We start from the raw sequence: 20,597 nt of genomic DNA, 5'->3' as shown, positions 1-20,597 counted from the left end.
CGAAATTGTCGTCGGTAAGTGTGAACCTTTTTACAATTGCCCCAGCAGTATCAGTTGTTTTGTTTCTAAGATGATAGAGTTTTTCAGCGTTTGTGAGCCTTGGGTGATTGATGTAAACTGCCGTGAACATATCACGAAATGCAGGCCAGTCCTCATAACCTCCAGAGAAAATTTGAGTGTCACATGGTGGAAGCTTCAGTCCAGAATTGAAGTTACTATTAGGGGGATTAGGAAATGTTGGGCCTATACTTTCACGCGCTTCGATACTAATTTTCGTTGGTTTTACCAGATTTAGGATTTTCGATATTGTTAAATAATATATATCAACACACGAGTCGTATTGCACTTGGGCAGTAGCTTTAATCTCTTCACTTAGCTCGGAAAGCATCAGTTCTTCGTAAGATTTTTCTACTTTTTCCCAGCGCGAATCAATATCTTTCATTCTGATGTCTAAAAGAGCATCTGCTTGATTCGAGAGATCTTGATCGGCATTTTTCTTACAAAGTGAGATGAGGGTTTTTGCATCAAATGCAAATCGATTTTGAAGGTTTTCCATTTTTACGATTAAGTTTTAAAGTTTTACTTAATCAAAATGGATTTGTAATTAAATTATTAGCTTCGTAAAAGCACCTTTTATTTATGTGAATCGGAAATTCACTGGGTAAGGTTGAATTCTTTGTAATTCAAATTTCAAATATATTTAATTGGGATGTAGACCAATTGAGATTTATAACCAAATGATTTGCTTCGTAAAAGCACTTTGTATTTATGTGAATCGGAAATTCACTGAGTAATATTGAATTCTTTGTAATTCGAATTTCAAAATAGATTTAATTGGGATGTCGACCAATTGAGACTGATAATCAAATTATTTGCTTCGTGAAAGCACTTTGTATTTATGTGAATCGGAAATTCACTGAGTAATATTGAATTCTTTGTAATTCGAATTTCAATAATTTTTAAAAGTAAATCCTTTGTAATTCGGATACTTTGTAGAGAATAGAAATCCTTTGTTACGGATTTTCCCTTTTTTCTAATAATTGTAATAATTTTGAGTATAAAAAGTGGACTGTATAATTGTACTACGTGATAGTAAATGGATGTCTAAACTTTACTAACGCAATTAAGTAGACGTTTCATAAAGGACGCAAGTAAATAGCTGTTTTGTAAAATGTGAGTTAAAAGTAAGAAAGTGTAAAAAAAAATATTTTTTGCTTAGTTGTAAAGCAAAAAATGACTTTAAAGAAAAGATTTTCTTTAAAGATGACCGCAAAATAAATTTCGAAGAAAAAATGTTTATATAAACGGAACAAGAAGTTACTTCCGAATATGTTTTTCAATATAGATTATGTGGAATATAAATAATAAATTTGCAGCAATAAACTGTCTTAGTAATAGACAAACAATTTTTTTTTATGAAAATTACAATATTTCGGGTTTTGTTTTGTTCAAAAACAGTATTTTTCAAAATTTTTGTTTTATGTATGATTTAATAATTGTCTTATTGTAAAGACGTAAATTTCTTGATTTTAAAAATTTTGAGTTATTAAATATTTTAATTTTTTGTAAAACGCAAGAAATTGCTTTATTTTCAAAACTTTGTATAACGTTTTTGTAAATTTTCATAAAAAATTATTTGTTGTATTAAAAACAAGAGATTGCTAGTTTTTTCTTTTTAAAATATTAATTGCCAACAAATTTCGTAAATTTGAAAAAAAAAAATTTTGAAAATTTTGTAAATTTTTTCGTTCAGTGTATTAGCAAGCAATTGCTTTATTTTTATTAAAACAAATTTTGAAATTTTTCTTTTCACCGTATGTATTTAAACTTTGTGAATTTCCAAAATTTTCATAATTTTTGTAAATTTTAAAATTTTTTTTTTTTTTCGTTTGGTATATTAAGAAGCAAGCAATTGCTTTATTTTTTAAATTTGTTAATTGGCAAAAAAAATTTTAAAATTTGATAAGTTTTCTCGCTCACTGTATTTTTTAAAAGCAAGCAATTGCTTTAATTTTAAATTTTGTAAATTGCCAAAAAAAAAATTTTTTAAATTTTTCCGCTCACTGTAATTTTAAAAGCAAGCAATTGCTTTAATTTTAAATTTTGTAAATTGCCAAAAAAAAAATTTTTTAAATTTTGATAAATTTTTCTGCTCATTTGGCTCAGCTTTTGTTTTACTTGCGTGTTTTTCCGTCGGCAAAACGTTGTTGGGAACAACTTCAATATCTTCCAAGGCAAAACTGGTTCAAAACCCCTTTGGAGGTGAGAAGGATCATGTACAAAATTAGGGAATTTGTGTTAATTAAATATTTATTTATTTAAATAAATATTTTTGCAACTTATAATTTCTCAGCAATGAGAAATTATAAGTTGATGAGGATTTGGTGCTTGAGAAAAAAAGGAAAATGAGAAATAAAAAAACCAATGGAATTAGTTTTAAGTAAAAGAGATTTTTTATTGTAGCAAGAGATGCTTACCCTTTGGATGATGTGTTGAAACTTAATTTTATTATTTTATGTTTTATGCCTTGAAGGCTTTTTTTCACAACGTTATAACGGTTAATTCTTTTTCGTTAAGTTTAACATAGATTTTTTATACAATGTTAATTCTGTGTTGACAATTCATTAAATATATCGCGATTTTCATTAAAATAGAGGAAACAGAATTCAAGCTTATAACTAATTATAATATTTCATACAATTCATTTTATATAATTAAATTCAATACTAAATACAATTCATTATTAAGAAAAACAAAATTCAATATATAACAATACATTTTGCTAATTTATACAATTATTATTATTATTATTATTATTATTATTATTATTATTATTATTATTATTATTATTATTATTATTATTATTATTATTATTATTATTATTATTATTATTATTATTATTATTATTATTATTATTATTATTATTATTATTATTATTATTATTATTATTATTATTATTATTATTATTATTATTATTATTATTATTATTATTATTATTATTATTATTATTATTATTATTATTATTATTATTATTATTATTATTATTATTATTATTATTATTATTATTATTATTATTATTATTATTATTATTATTATTATTATTATTATTATTATTATTATTATTATTATTATTATTATTATTATTATTATTATTATTATTATTATTATTATTATTATTATTATTATTATTATTATTATTATTATTATTATTATTATTATTATTATTATTATTATTATTATTATTATTATTATTATTATTATTATTATTATTATTATTATTATTATTATTATTATTATTATTATTATTATTATTATTATTATTATTATTATTATTATTATTATTATTATTATTATTATTATTATTATTATTATTATTATTATTATTATTATTATTATTATTATTATTATTATTATTATTATTATTATTATTATTATTATTATTATTATTATTATTATTATTATTATTATTATTATTATTATTATTATTATTATTATTATTATTATTATTATTATTATTATTATTATTATTATTATTATTATTATTATTATTATTATTATTATTATTATTATTATTATTATTATTATTATTATTATTATTATTATTATTATTATTATTATTATTATTATTATTATTATTATTATTATTATTATTATTATTATTATTATTATTATTATTATTATTATTATTATTATTATTATTATTATTATTATTATTATTATTATTATTATTATTATTATTATTATTATTATTATTATTATTATTATTATTATTATTATTATTATTATTATTATTATTATTATTATTATTATTATTATTATTATTATTATTATTATTATTATTATTATTATTATTATTATTATTATTATTATTATTATTATTATTATTATTATTATTATTATTATTATTATTATTATTATTATTATTATTATTATTATTATTATTATTATTATTATTATTATTATTATTATTATTATTATTATTATTATTATTATTATTATTATTATTATTATTATTATTATTATTATTATTATTATTATTATTATTATTATTATTATTATTATTATTATTATTATTATTATTATTATTATTATTATTATTATTATTATTATTATTATTATTATTATTATTATTATTATTATTATTATTATTATTATTATTATTATTATTATTATTATTATTATTATTATTATTATTATTATTATTATTATTATTATTATTATTATTATTATTATTATTATTATTATTATTATTATTATTATTATTATTATTATTATTATTATTATTATTATTATTATTATTATTATTATTATTATTATTATTATTATTATTATTATTATTATTATTATTATTATTATTATTATTATTATTATTATTATTATTATTATTATTATTATTATTATTATTATTATTATTATTATTATTATTATTATTATTATTATTATTATTATTATTATTATTATTATTATTATTATTATTATTATTATTATTATTATTATTATTATTATTATTATTATTATTATTATTATTATTATTATTATTATTATTATTATTATTATTATTATTATTATTATTATTATTATTATTATTATTATTATTATTATTATTATTATTATTATTATTATTATTATTATTATTATTATTATTATTATTATTATTATTATTATTATTATTATTATTATTATTATTATTATTATTATTATTATTATTATTATTATTATTATTATTATTATTATTATTATTATTATTATTATTATTATTATTATTATTATTATTATTATTATTATTATTATTATTATTATTATTATTATTATTATTATTATTATTATTATTATTATTATTATTATTATTATTATTATTATTATTATTATTATTATTATTATTATTATTATTATTATTATTATTATTATTATTATTATTATTATTATTATTATTATTATTATTATTATTATTATTATTATTATTATTATTATTATTATTATTATTATTATTATTATTATTATTATTATTATTATTATTATTATTATTATTATTATTATTATTATTATTATTATTATTATTATTATTATTATTATTATTATTATTATTATTATTATTATTATTATTATTATTATTATTATTATTATTATTATTATTATTATTATTATTATTATTATTATTATTATTATTATTATTATTATTATTATTATTATTATTATTATTATTATTATTATTATTATTATTATTATTATTATTATTATTATTATTATTATTATTATTATTATTATTATTATTATTATTATTATTATTATTATTATTATTATTATTATTATTATTATTATTATTATTATTATTATTATTATTATTATTATTATTATTATTATTATTATTATTATTATTATTATTATTATTATTATTATTATTATTATTATTATTATTATTATTATTATTATTATTATTATTATTATTATTATTATTATTATTATTATTATTATTATTATTATTATTATTATTATTATTATTATTATTATTATTATTATTATTATTATTATTATTATTATTATTATTATTATTATTATTATTATTATTATTATTATTATTATTATTATTATTATTATTATTATTATTATTATTATTATTATTATTATTATTATTATTATTATTATTATTATTATTATTATTATTATTATTATTATTATTATTATTATTATTATTATTATTATTATTATTATTATTATTATTATTATTATTATTATTATTATTATTATTATTATTATTATTATTATTATTATTATTATTATTATTATTATTATTATTATTATTATTATTATTATTATTATTATTATTATTATTATTATTATTATTATTATTATTATTATTATTATTATTATTATTATTATTATTATTATTATTATTATTATTATTATTATTATTATTATTATTATTATTATTATTATTATTATTATTATTATTATTATTATTATTATTATTATTATTATTATTATTATTATTATTATTATTATTATTATTATTATTATTATTATTATTATTATTATTATTATTATTATTATTATTATTATTATTATTATTATTATTATTATTATTATTATTATTATTATTATTATTATTATTATTATTATTATTATTATTATTATTATTATTATTATTATTATTATTATTATTATTATTATTATTATTATTATTATTATTATTATTATTATTATTATTATTATTATTATTATTATTATTATTATTATTATTATTATTATTATTATTATTATTATTATTATTATTATTATTATTGTACAAATGTAGGGAATTTGTTTAATAAATATTTATTTATTTAAATAAATATTTTTGCAACTTATAATTTCTCAGCAATGAGAAATTATAAGTTGATGAGGATTTGTTGCTTGAGAAAAAGGGAAAAATGAGAAAATAAAAAACCAAAAGGAATTAGTTTTTAAAATAAAAGAGATTTTATTTATTGTAGCAAGAGATGCTTACCCTTTGGATGATGTGTTGAAACTTAATTTTATTATTTTATGTTTTATGCCTTGAAGGCTTTTTTTCACAACGTTATAACGGTTAATTCTTTTTCGTTAAGTTTAGCATAGATTTTTTATACAATGTTAATTCTGTGTTGACAATTCATTAAATATATTGCGATTTTCATTAAAAGAAAATAAAGAAACAGAATTCAAGCTTATAACTAATTATAATATTTCATACAATTCATTTTATATAATTAAATTCAATACTAAATACAATTCATTATTAAGAAAACAATTCATTATTAAGAAAAACAAAATTCAATAAAAAATACATTTTGCTAATTTATACATGGCGCCCCTCGTTGCACTTGTGCAAATTAGTTTTTGGAGGATGAAGCGCATAGGACCACGGCTAATGAACGGATTGCCTCTGAAAGGATACGTTGATTTGGAGCCTGTGGTTGGGTGTGGATGTGATTGCGGATGTTGTTGTGGTTGATGTTGCGACTGGGGTTGCGATTGTTGTTGCGGTTGATGTTGCGATTGCGGCGGCGGATGGTGTTGTGTCTGATGTTGGTGGTGTTGGTATGGCGGCGTCGGGTGCAGTTGTTGACGTTTCTTGCGGTGTGGCCCGGAGTGTTGGAGCGTACTCTACGTATGGTGGTGGCACGCACTACGGACATCCTACTTCGGATGGGTGTGTCATTGTTGCTAGGCCGTTCTCCCAGGCGTTCGTGTACTGTGCGACTGCGTCTATTCGGATGTAGCAGAGTATGGTGCAGTTCTTGGCAGTAAAGACAGGTGTCACTACTGTCACACTCAGCTACGACATGAGTCCGGGCCAAACAGTTGACGCAGTACCTAAGAATGCGTGCCACCTGACTTCTCTGAGTTGGCCCCATCGCTAGGAAGCTCCGACAGAACCGGAGGGAGTGGTAGCGGTAGCACAGTTGGCATTGATGAACTGCTGGGTTGCGTGGACGTTGATTTGGCATGCTGGAAATAAAATAAATATAAGTGAGGTGGACTATGGCAAATTGATAAATGGATATATATCTGAAACATATGAGAGATATTTGGGAAAATTTGTATGTAAGATTAATTTTACATTTTAATTTCTACTTGCCGCCAACCAAATAATTATGAGAAATATTAAGTGGTTTATGAATTATTATAGGGCAAGTAGCATAATTTTGTTATGGCACGAGTTATAGTCCCATTTTGTGTCCGAACGTCTACTACCCGTACGTGATGATCTGACCCACTATGAACTCTTTCAATGCGTCCGAGACGCCACTCGCAAGGGGGCAAAAGATCATCCATTACTACCACAAAGTCGCCTAATTTTAAATTGGGAGTGGAAAACTTCCATTTATAACGTTTTCAAATATTCTTCATTCCATTGTAGGGAAAGTTTGTGATGGATAGCTTTGAGTTTTTCCCATCGGTTAATTAGAGATAAATTATCATTTGTTTGTTCAGGGAAAGACATAATTGGACCACCTCGAAGAAAATGTCCGGGGGTTAAGGCAGTTAGATCGCTAGGGTCCTCAGATAAAGAGGAAATCGGTCTAGAATTTAATACTCCTTCAATTCTTGCTAATAAAGTTGTGAACTCTTCAAAATTGAAGCGATATGCTCCTGCCACTCGTTTTAAGTGGAATTTAAAACTCTTAACTGCCGCTTCCCAGAGGCCTCCCATGTGAGGAGCCTGTGGGGGAATAAACGACCAGTCAAAGCCATGGGAAATGTACTTCTGCGCTATATCTTGGGAAGTGGTGTTGATGAATGTGGTGAATTCTCGACGTAGAGCTCGGTTTGCGCCAACGAAGTTGCGTCCGTTATCGGAAACTACTCTCTGTGGAAGACCTCTTCGTCCTATAAAACGAGAAAATGTTGCTTGGAAAGCTGGAGTCGACAGGCTTGAGCAAGGTTCCAAATGGATTGCTTTTGTGGCAAAGCATACAAAAACGCAGACATAGCCTTTTACAGTAGCTGCTCTTCTGAGAGTGGAACTTTTTAGTTCGAAGGGACCTGCGAAGTCAATGCCTGTAATATTAAAAGGGAACGAATATGTACAGCGATCAGTAGGAAGAGCTGCCATGATTTGTGAGCAAGCTTGTTTTTTATATATGATGCATGTCTTACAGTATCTGATTACCTTTTTTACCCGAAGTTTTAGACGAGAGATATAGAATTCCGTTTGTATCATGCGACACATTAGACTGCATTCACCATGAGCTAGAAATTCGTGTAAATGTAATAGATATAATTCGCAAAGTCGGGAATCTCGTGGTAATATTATTGGGAATCGTTCCTTAAAGGGTAGTGAGGAGTTGGCTAATCGACCATTAACTCTTAAAATACCTTCTTGGTCTAGTAATGGATTGAGTGTGAATAAGGAAGAATTTTTTGGAATTGGCTCGGATTTTAAAAGAGCATCATATTCTATCTGATAGCACTTTTTCTGAGCAAGCATTATTAGTCTGGATTTGACTGATATAATTTCTTCTTGACCAAGTTCAGTATTATGATATTGTAAAGGAAAATTTGGATTTGCGAACGAACTTTTAAATCGTCTTATATATCGAAAGACGTAGGCTAAAACTCTTAAAGCTCTAGTATAAGATGAGAATCTTTTAAGTATATCTTCAGGGAGAAGAGAAATATGAAAACTACTGGTGGGAACCTGTAAGTTTCCTTTTTCTATAACATTATTGGAACTTTTTCATAAGATTTAAACGAATTTAATGGGTTATTCCGTGGCCATTCAGTTTTTGGATTTATTAGCCAAGCAGGCCCATGCCACCAAAGAGTGTTACCGATGAGATCCTGAGGTCTGCAACCTCTTGAGCCTAGGTCAGCAGGATTACAGTGTGTTGGTACATGACGCCATTTTGCATTTGGAAGTAGCGTATGAATTTGTCCAATACGATTAGCCACATAAATTTCTTTCCAAGTAGCTGGTGGTTTTGCGAGCCATCCTAAGACAATTGATGAATCACACCATAGAATTATTTCGGCATTAGACAGGTTAAGTGACGTGATGGTATGATGTACTAATTTAGAGGCATCACAGAACCCATGTATTTGAATGTTGTCCACGGGAGTGAACTGAATCCAACGAGGAATTTGGAGTTCTTGAATTTTTTGTAAATCATTTATAATTTCATTCCAGGTTCGGAGAGACTCTGGACTTACCAAATCGTCCCAATCAATCTTTTCTAGCCAAAGCTGTTGAATTAGAATTTTCCCTTTGACAACTACTGGAGAGATCCAGCCAGCGGGGTCAAACAACTTGGCAACGGATGATACGATTTTTCTTTTTGTTATTTGTGATGCCTGAGGGATAGGCTCAAAATAATAACTGAAGGAATCAGTTAATGCGTTCCAACGAATGCCGAGAGCTTTCATTGTACTAGCGTCGTGGAATTTAAGAAAGTCTGAATCATATAAATCTTCTTTGGGGAAAGAAGTTAACAACTGGGAGTTGTTTGTAGTGATCTTTTTGAGTAAAAGACCAGCGGATTCTAGCGTTTTTATAAGTTGAGCTTGTGATTCTAATGCGCTTTCTATCGAATGACCTCCAGTAAGAATGTCATCGACATAAGTTTCTTTTTGCAGTATTACTGCTGCTTTTGGGAACTGATCTTGAGAATCTGAGGCCAATTGAAGTAAAGTTCTAATGGCAAGGAACGGTGCACAATTGACTCCAAATGTAACAGTTTTCATTTGGTAATCTTTGACAGCCTCCCGGGGGGACTTTTGGAAAAGTATTCGCTGGAATGGTCTGTCTATTGGATCTATTAATATTTGACGATACATTTTTTGTATGTCACCATTAAATACAAATTTATAAAACCGCCAATTTATTATTACTGTCATTAGATCTGCTTGCAGTGTGGGACCTGTGTATAAAACATCGTTTAGTGAAAACCCAGATTTTGTTCTACGGGACGCATTGAACACTACTCTAACTTTGGTCGTTTTGCTTTCGGGACGAACTACTGCATGATGTGGGAGGTAAAAAGAGTCGCATTTCTCATTTGAAAAGAATTCCTTTGACGTTGTTTCTTCCATGTGATCTAAGGTAATATATTCTTTGAGTACTTCATTATATTGATTCTGTAGTAGAGGGTCTTTTGTTAAAGTTTGCTCCAGCCGAACGTATTGACTTAGAGTGACAAATCTTGATGGGCCAAGGAATCTAGTCTCTGGAAAATCTTGTCGGAATGGCAATCTGACCATATAACGACCATTAGGTAACCGTTTCGTCGTTTGGCTGTAGAGTTGTTCGCAATATTCATCTTCAGAGGAGATTGGACGGGCTGACGGTATCTCTTCCTGCTCCCAGAATTTCCGGATCAATTTATCTAAATTATTATCTTCTGCTGATTTGACACTTGTTGAAAACGAAAATATAGGTTTTGTTTGAACCGAACCACTGAGAACCCATCCAAATACTGTTTTGTATGCTGTGGCCGAACCACACACATCTCTTCTAATTCCATCCAGATTTATAAAGCGTTCGCTGTCATTTCCCAGAACTAAGTCGATAGGTGACGATATGTTAAAGTGAGGATCGGCTAGATCAAGATCAGAAAGATTAGCTGTACTTGTAACATCAAATGAGGTGGAGGGAATTTGGTTCGTTACTTTTGGTAGCACAATGGCTGTTACCGAAAATCTGAAATTTTTTATTTTTGATACCAGGACTATGTCACATTCTTTTTCTACTGTTTGACATTGGCCTCCAATTCCGACAATTTCAGAATAAGATTTTCTTGATGGTAAGTTGAGTCGTTTTTGAATTTTTTCCGAGAGAAAAGTTCTTTCTGAACCGGGATCTATCAGCGCACGGATTGTGAACAGTTCCCCTCTGGATTCAATCTGAACTAATGCAGTTCGTAATAAAATATTTGTGCTGTCTGTAGCATAATTTGCGTTAATTTTAGGTTTAATTGCCTGCGAAGTGGACGGTCTTTGATCCGCCTCATTTAAATCATAAGAGCGACTATTTGAGTTTTTGGGATCAGACTTATTATCCGGATTCGTTTGACCATTTTTAAACTGATCGTTATTATTTTTCCGAAAAGGATTAAATGCACGCATGTGAAGCAATGTATGATGTTGTTTGTTACAATTTAGACAAGTATTTTTGCTTGTGCAATGTTTTTTAGTGTGGGATGGTGAAAGGCAATTGTTGCAAAATTGATTTTTGAATATGAAATCTACTCTTTCTTGAATAGAAAGTTTCCTAAATTGAGGACACACTCTTAAATTGTGGTCTTTTTCACAAATTTTGCACTTTAAATTGATTTTTTCCTGAGATGCGTACATCTGAATCGGTGATTGAGAATCACTATTGTTGAGAGAAGGAGATTTCGTAATCTTTATAGTAGAAATTCTTTCTACCACTTCACATCTTTTTAAGAGAAAATCACTTAAATCTGACCAAGGTGGTAATTTCCTATTGGCATTTAAAGATTGCTCCCAATGCGCTAAAGTTTCGTGGGGTAATTTCGAGTAAACTAAGTTAACTAACATTGGATCCCAACCATCTGTTGAAACGCCTAAACCTTTGAGCATTGCTAAGCTATCAGTTACGGAGCTGTGGATCCTTTGTAAAGACTCGCTGTCCTCTTTTACGGCTGCGGGAATGTTGAAAAGATTCCTAATTTGGTTATCCACCAGTACACGAACGTTTTCGTATCGCAACTTCAGAGCGTTCCAGGCTAGTTCGAAATTGTCGTCGGTAAGTGTGAACCTTTTTACAATTGCCCCAGCAGTATCAGTTGTTTTGTTTCTAAGATGATAGAGTTTTTCAGCGTTTGTGAGCCTTGGGTGATTGATGTAAACTGCCGTGAACATATCACGAAATGCAGGCCAGTCCTCATAACCTCCAGAGAAAATTTGAGTGTCACATGGTGGAAGCTTCAGTCCAGAATTGAAGTTACTATTAGGGGGATTAGGAAATGTTGGGCCTATACTTTCACGCGCTTCGATATTAATTTTCGTTGGTTTTACCAGATTTAGGATTTTCGATATTGTTAAATAATATATATCAACACACGAGTCGTATTGCTCTTGGGCAGTAGCTTTAATCTCTTCACTTAGCTCGGAAAGCATCAGTTCTTCGTAAGATTTTTCTACTTTTTCCCAGCGCGAATCAATATCTTTCATTCTGATGTCTAAAAGAGCATCTGCTTGATTCGAGAGATCTTGATCGGCATTTTTCTTACAAAGTGAGATGAGGGTTTTTGCATCAAATGCAAATCGATTTTGAAGGTTTTCCATTTTTACGATTAAGTTTTAAAGTTTTACTTAATCAAAATGGATTTGTAATTAAATTATTAGCTTCGTAAAAGCACCTTTTATTTATGTGAATCGGAAATTCACTGGGTAAGGTTGAATTCTTTGTAATTCAAATTTCAAATATATTTAATTGGGATGTAGACCAATTGAGATTTATAACCAAATGATTTGCTTCGTCAAAGCACTTTGTATTTATGTGAATCGGAAATTCACTGAGTACTATTGAATTCTTTGTAATTCGAATTTCAAAATAGATTTAATTGGGATGTCGACCAATTGAGACTGATAATCAAATTATTTGCTACGTGAAAGCACTTTGTATTTATGTGAATCGGAAATTCACTGATTAATATTGAATTCTTTGTAATTCGAATTTCAATAATTTTTAAAAGTAAATCCTTTGTAATTCGGACACTTTGTAGAGAATAGAAATCCTTTGTTACGGATTTTCCCTTTTTTTTAGTAATTGTAATAATTTTGAGTATAAAAAGTGAACTGTATAATTGTACTACGTGATAGTAAATGGATGTCTAAACTTTACTAACGCAATTAAGTAGACGTTTCATAAAGGACGCAAGTAAATAGCTGTTTTGTAAAATGTGAGTTAAAAGTAAGAAAGTGTAAAAAAAAAAATATTTTTTGCTTAGTTGTAAAGCAAAAAATGACTTTAAAGAAAAGGTTTTCTTTAAAGATGACCGCAAAATTAATTTCGAAGAAAAAATGTTTATATAAACGGAACAAGAAGTTACTTCCGAATATGTTTTTCAATATAGATTATGTGGAATATAAGTAATAAATTTGCAGCAATAAACTGTCTTAGTAATAGACAAACAATTTTTTATGAAAATTACAAGATTTCGGATTTTGTTTTGTCAAAAAACAGTATTTTTCAAAATTTTTGTTTTATGTGTGATTTAATTGACTTATTGTAAAGTCGTAACTTTCTTTATTTTAAAAATTTTGAATTATTAAATATTATGAAAGCAAGAAATTGCTTGACCTTCAAAACTTTGTATAGGCTTTTTGTAAATTTTCATAAAAAATGTTTTGTTGTATTAAAAACAAGAGATTGCTTAGTATTTTCTTTATTATGTATTAATTGCCAAAAAAAATTTTTTCACTGTATTAAAAAATTTTTTTTTTTTCTTAATTGCCAAAAATTTTCGAAAATTTTTTTTTTTTTGTTCAGTGTATTTTTTTTAATTTTGATAAATTTTCTCGCTCACTGTTTTTTTTTAAAAGCAAGCAATTGCTTTAATTTTAAATTTTGTAAATTGCCAAAAATTTTTCGAAACTTTTTCTAGTCACTGTATTTGAATTTTGTAAATTGCCAAACTTTTCTTAAATTTTGTAAAAAATTTTCGCTCACTGTATTTAAAAGCAAGTAATTGCTTTATTTTTAAAATTTATTAATTTCCAAAAATTTTCGTAAATTTGATAAATTTTTCCGCACTGTATTTAGAAGCAAGCAATTGCTTTAATTTTAAAATTTGTAAATTGCAAAAAAAAATATTTTTTTTTTTTGATAAATTTTCTTGCTCACTGTATTTTTAAAAGCAAGCATTGCTTTAATTTTAAATTTTGTAAATTGCCAAAAATTTTTCGTAACTTTTTCTAGTCACTGTATTTGAATTTTGTAAATTACCAAAAATTTTCATAAATTTTTTCACTCACTGTACTGAGAAGCAAGCAATTGCTTTATTTTCAAAATTTATTAATTTGCCAAAAATATTATAAAGTTATTTGCAAGGAATTGCTTAAATGTGCACAAATTTTAATTTGTTAATTTCTTTTTTTTTTTCACTGTGCTTTTAAATTGCCACTCTGAAAGAGATTCACTTTTATTTAATTTTAAAAATTTTTCCAAAGAGATTTGGCTGTTGAATTTTTATTGATCAAATTAATTCTAAATAATTGCAAATAATTTCTTTTATTTTTCGTTTAGCTTAAACCAACCGCTTAGCTTTAACTAATTTATTAGTTTCTCTTAATTCTGACTCCCTTTCACTGCTCATATATTTTTTACTGCTATGTAATTTTTTTATATTTTTATTTATTGAGTTTAAATTACTTGCTGTATTTATTGAGAACAATTAATTCGTTTAATATTCTTTAATACCAGTAATTATTATTCATTTATCAGTAATTTATTGATAATTGTGTATTTTTAAATTTTCACCAAATTTTTTATTGATATAACCCACTGTGCATGTTTTCGTTGTTTTCTTTTTCTTCTTTCACAGTTATATTAGGAGCAGATTGAAGAGAGTATGAGTATTGTTATTCAGCCGTTGTATTTAAGAGTAAACAATTGTGTGTGCGTGTGTATGTATATCAGTGTTGCCACTTCATGTGTAATTACACATATTGTGTGTAATTTCAACTTGGATGTGTAGCCCATGTGTAATTGAATGAATGTGTAATTCATGTGTAATTTTAAATTCCAATTATATCCAAAATAAGTATATTGTCAATGTATGTCTTCAATCATTTTTGGTATTGTTCAGATTTCAAAACCGACTGAAAATAAATATGTACGTTTATATGAAGGAAAGTAGCTATATCCTCTATTTTAGTTGATAAATAACAAATCTAGTATCGCTAAATGTATTCATATTTATTATATTTTACTATAATTTATATTTATATCATTTAATTATATGTATGAAGATATGAATCAAGTTTGAACTAAATTAACATTAAGGTTTTAAAAAAATGTTCTGAAAACCGTGCGATTTGTTATTGGTTTCAGTATACACTAGCAATTTCAAAAATAATTTTAAAATTTTGTATATAAAACAAAAACAAATTTTTTAAATTTTGTTTTTGCTATCCATATAAATATCACTTAGGTGACGTGATTTACAAAATTAGGTGCTTAATATAAATTAGGAAAAAATTCAAATTCGAAGGCAAACAGTCTGCTATTTTTTTAAATATTGTTAAATTTTTAATAGAAATGTAACAATCTTCGAATGAACATTGGTTAATATCTATTTGTTAAAATCGTATTTGGGATTGACATATTTGACTGATCTCAAGAATTCATTAAATTAGAAAAGTTCACTAAAAAATAAGTAAGAGAGCTATATTCGGCTGTGCCGAATCTTATATCTTATCACCTAATTATACTTAAAAATATTTTTTTTTAAATTAGTTTTTTAATTTTTTTAAAAAAAGTTTTTCCCATTTTTTTTTCAAAAAAGAATTTGCGACAAAAGAAAATTACATCGTTGCAATGACTTTGAAATATCTATTATTTGATATCCATATTGTCTATATTAGTGACTCAGTTATCCAGATATAGATAAAAAAAAGGCCAAAAATCGAGGTTTTCCCAGTTGTTTCCTAATATCTCAGCCATTCATGGCGAAAGGTATAAAAAGAGATTGCTGACTTTGCTTTAATAATTTCATATATCCAATGGCGGAAATTACTGCCATTAAACGCGCATCCAACTGGCTGAGGTATTATCGAATATCTGGTGATATATGTATATTTACTGACAGCAAGGCTGCCGTTAACGGAATAGCGGGTGTCTTTACGACATCAAGGTTAACCGAGGAATGCCGGGTATCTCTAGATGAGATAGCGAGACATTCTAGGATAACGCTTATATGGGTCCCTGGACAGATGACAGCAGATGATCTGGCCAAAAGGGGTGCGATGTTGAGTGAGGAGGCGATCGACCCCTTTTCTGGTATTTCCCTTGTTAAATGCAAGATGGCTGTTCAGCAGAAATTGTATGAGACTGCACAAAACAGGTGGACTAATGAACCTTCCTGTGCTACAGCGAGGTCGACTTGGCCCGTATATGATGCCAACAGGACGAATCTACTTGTAGAATACCGTCGTGAGCAAATAAGGCTAATTGTCTCCTTTATTACAGGGCACTGTTTAATCGGGACACATGCTAGAAGATTGGGCCTACGGTACAATGATTACTGTAGAAGCTGTCATAATGAAGAAGAGGAGGAGACTGTATATCACCTTTTCTGCCAATGCCCGGCTCTTACAAACCTGAGGGAACGCATCCTTGGATTTCCATTCCTATCATGCTTGGACGAGCTATCGAGGATGAATCTTAGATGAATCTACTCCTTCATCCGGGAATCTGGCTGGTTTAATTTGGAGGCAACGGAGGTATTATAAATACCCTGTTGTCTACCCCTTGGGTATCACAATGGGATCAGATTTAAATGGACCCAAGTGAGCTGCTTGAGGAGCAGCAGCCCATGGAACCTAACCTAATTCCTGGATAAATTAAAATCTGCGCAAGTGAAAATTGTCCATAATTGACACTAAGTGATCGTATTTGGTCCAAACATCCCATAGTCCAAACCTTTTGTATTCATGTACGTTTTAAAAATCTTGTATTCACAATATGACCACCTTTAGACAATTTCTCCTATTGCAATCACAAAAATTACATGTGTAATTTTTTCTCGTATGTGTAATTTAGGAATGAGGCATGTGTAGTTTATAATTTTATTGGTGGCAACACTGATGTATATACTATACGTTGGTTATTCTCTTTTGTTAATCTTAGCTTTGATCATATATATTTATATTGAAAAAAGGTGGTGGTTTTTTGTACTTATTATGCACTCTTATAACAAACAAAATTTTTATGCAATTTTAAATAAAAGAAATTATTCACCTTTTGGAACTATTATTCGATTTTTTTTTGGTAATATTTTTAGGAAAATAAATTATATTTTTAATATTTTCGGCAATTTAATAGCACTTTTTTCCAGAACAAAAAAAATTTTTTTTGTTTTAATTTTTCTTTTAATTAGTTAATCTTTGGCACTTTGAATTTTACGAAAAATTTTTCTTTTATTAAGTCGAGTTATTCTTTGGCACTTTGAATTTTTTTTTTGCAAAATTTCCGACATCTTTATTATTTTAATGGAAATTTGTGGCACTTATTTGGAAAATTAAAATTTTTCGGCCATCTTTCATAATTTTTTCTTGAATTTTTCGGCACTTTTCCAGATTTTTTATAAAAATTTTTGGCTTTTCACTTGGCAATTTTGATTATATTAAATTCTTTATTTTATTTGGCAATTTCACTTGGCAATTTTATTAAATAACACTTATAAATTTCATGAATACTCACTTTGGCTCAGCTTTTTGTTTTACTTGCGTGTTGTGGTTTTTCCGTCGGCAAAACGTTGTTGGGAACAACTTCAATATCTTCCAAGGCAAAACTGGTTCAAAACCCCTTTAAGGTGAGAAGGATCATGTACAAATTTAGGGAATTTGTTTAATAAATATTTATTTATTTAAATAAATATTTTTGCAACTTATAATTTCTCAGCAATGAGAAATTATAAGTTGATGAGGATTTGTTGCTTGAGAAAAAGGGAAAAATGAGAAAATAAAAAACCAAAAGGAATTAGTTTTTTAAAATAAAAGAGATTTTATTTATTGTAGCAAGAGATGCTTACCCTTTGGATGATGTGTTGAAACTTAATTTTATTATTTTATGTTTTATGCCTTGAAGGCTTTTTTTCACAACGTTATAACGGTTAATTCTTTTTCGTTAAGTTTAGCATAGATTTTTTATACAATGTTAATTCTGTGTTGACAATTCATTAAATATATTGCGATTTTCATTAAAAGAAAATAAAGAAACAGGATTCAATTATAATATTTCATACAATTCATTTTATATAATTAAATTCAATACTAAATACAATTCATTATTAAGAAAACAATTCATTATTAAGAAAAACAAAATTCAATAAAAAATACATTTTGCTAATTTATACAATTATTATTATTATTATTATTATTATTATTATTATTATTATTATTATTATTATTATTATTATTATTATTATTATTATTATTATTATTATTATTATTATTATTATTATTATTATTATTATTATTATTATTATTATTATTATTATTATTATTATTATTATTATTATTATTATTATTATTATTATTATTATTATTATTATTATTATTATTATTATTATTATTATTATTATTATTATTATTATTATTATTATTATTATTATTATTATTATTATTATTATTATTATTATTATTATTATTATTATTATTATTATTATTATTATTATTATTATTATTATTATTATTATTATTATTATTATTATTATTATTATTATTATTATTATTATTATTATTATTATTATTATTATTATTATTATTATTATTATTATTATTATTATTATTATTATTATTATTATTATTATTATTATTATTATTATTATTATTATTATTATTATTATTATTATTATTATTATTATTATTATTATTATTATTATTATTATTATTATTATTATTATTATTATTATTATTATTATTATTATTATTATTATTATTATTATTATTATTATTATTATTATTATTATTATTATTATTATTATTATTATTATTATTATTATTATTATTATTATTATTATTATTATTATTATTATTATTATTATTATTATTATTATTATTATTATTATTATTATTATTATTATTATTATTATTATTATTATTATTATTATTATTATTATTATTATTATTATTATTATTATTATTATTATTATTATTATTATTATTATTATTATTATTATTATTATTATTATTATTATTATTATTATTATTATTATTATTATTATTATTATTATTATTATTATTATTATTATTATTATTATTATTATTATTATTATTATTATTATTATTATTATTATTATTATTTTATATTATTATTATTATATTATTATTATTATTATTATTATTATTATTATTATTATTATTATTATTATTATTATTATTATTATTATTATTTTATATTATTATTATTATTATTATTATTATTATTATTATTATTATTATTATTATTATTATTATTATTATTATTATTATTATTATTATTATTATTATTATTATTATTATTATTATTATTATTATTATTATTATTATTATTATTATTATTATTATTATTATTATTATTATTATTATTATTATTATTATTATTATTATTATTATTATTATTATTATTATTATTATTATTATTATTATTATTATTATTATTATTATTATTATTATTATTATTATTATTATTATTATTATTATTATTATTATTATTATTATTATTATTATTATTATTATTATTATTATTATTATTATTATTATTATTATTATTATTATTATTATTATTATTATTATTATTATTATTATTATTATTATTATTATTATTATTATTATTATTATTATTATTATTATTATTATTATTATTATTATTATTATTATTATTATTATTATTATTATTATTATTATTATTATTATTATTATTATTATTATTATTATTATTATTATTATTATTATTATTATTATTATTATTATTATTATTATTATTATTATTATTATTATTATTATTATTATTATTATTATTATTATTATTATTATTATTATTATTAATATTATTATTATTATTATTTTATATTATTATTATTATATTATTATTATTATTATTATTATTATTATTATTATTATTATTATTATTATTATTATTATTATTATTATTATTATTATTATTATTATTATTATTATTATTATTAATATTATTATTATTATTATTATTATTATTATTATTATTATTATTATTATTATTATTATTATTATTATTATTATTATTATTATTATTATTATTATTATTATTATTATTATTATTATTATTATTATTATTATTATTATTATTATTATTATTATTATTATTATTATTATTATTATTATTATTATTATTATTATTATTATTATTATTATTATTATTATTATTATTA

General features: G+C 23.3%; 2 protein-coding genes across 2 annotated transcripts in view; one reads left to right on the top strand and one right to left on the bottom strand.

Moving 5' to 3' along the window:
- LOC135963132 (RNA-binding protein Musashi homolog Rbp6-like) overlaps nucleotides 1-20,597 on the top strand; it is a gene marked incomplete at its 5' end in the record, with an annotated part of 42,599 nt that overhangs the window by 19,556 nt on the left and 2,446 nt on the right. The gene's annotated exons all lie outside the window — the stretch shown is intronic.
- Nucleotides 18,631-20,597, bottom strand: part of LOC135963130 (probable cyclin-dependent serine/threonine-protein kinase DDB_G0292550) — a gene marked incomplete at both ends in the record, with an annotated part of 3,220 nt that continues 1,253 nt past the window's right edge. The window contains one exon of the mRNA XM_065514899.1: nucleotides 18,631-19,147. Coding sequence (XP_065370971.1) covers nucleotides 18,631-19,147 — 517 coding nt within the window. The remainder of the gene's footprint in view (nucleotides 19,148-20,597) is intronic.

This window comes from Calliphora vicina, unplaced genomic scaffold (genome assembly GCF_958450345.1).
Source record: "Calliphora vicina unplaced genomic scaffold, idCalVici1.1 scaffold_94, whole genome shotgun sequence".
Classification (NCBI taxonomy): Eukaryota; Metazoa; Arthropoda; class Insecta; order Diptera; family Calliphoridae; genus Calliphora; species Calliphora vicina.
Note: the sequence above shows the minus strand (reverse complement) of the source record. Positions and strands in the feature narration are given on the sequence as shown.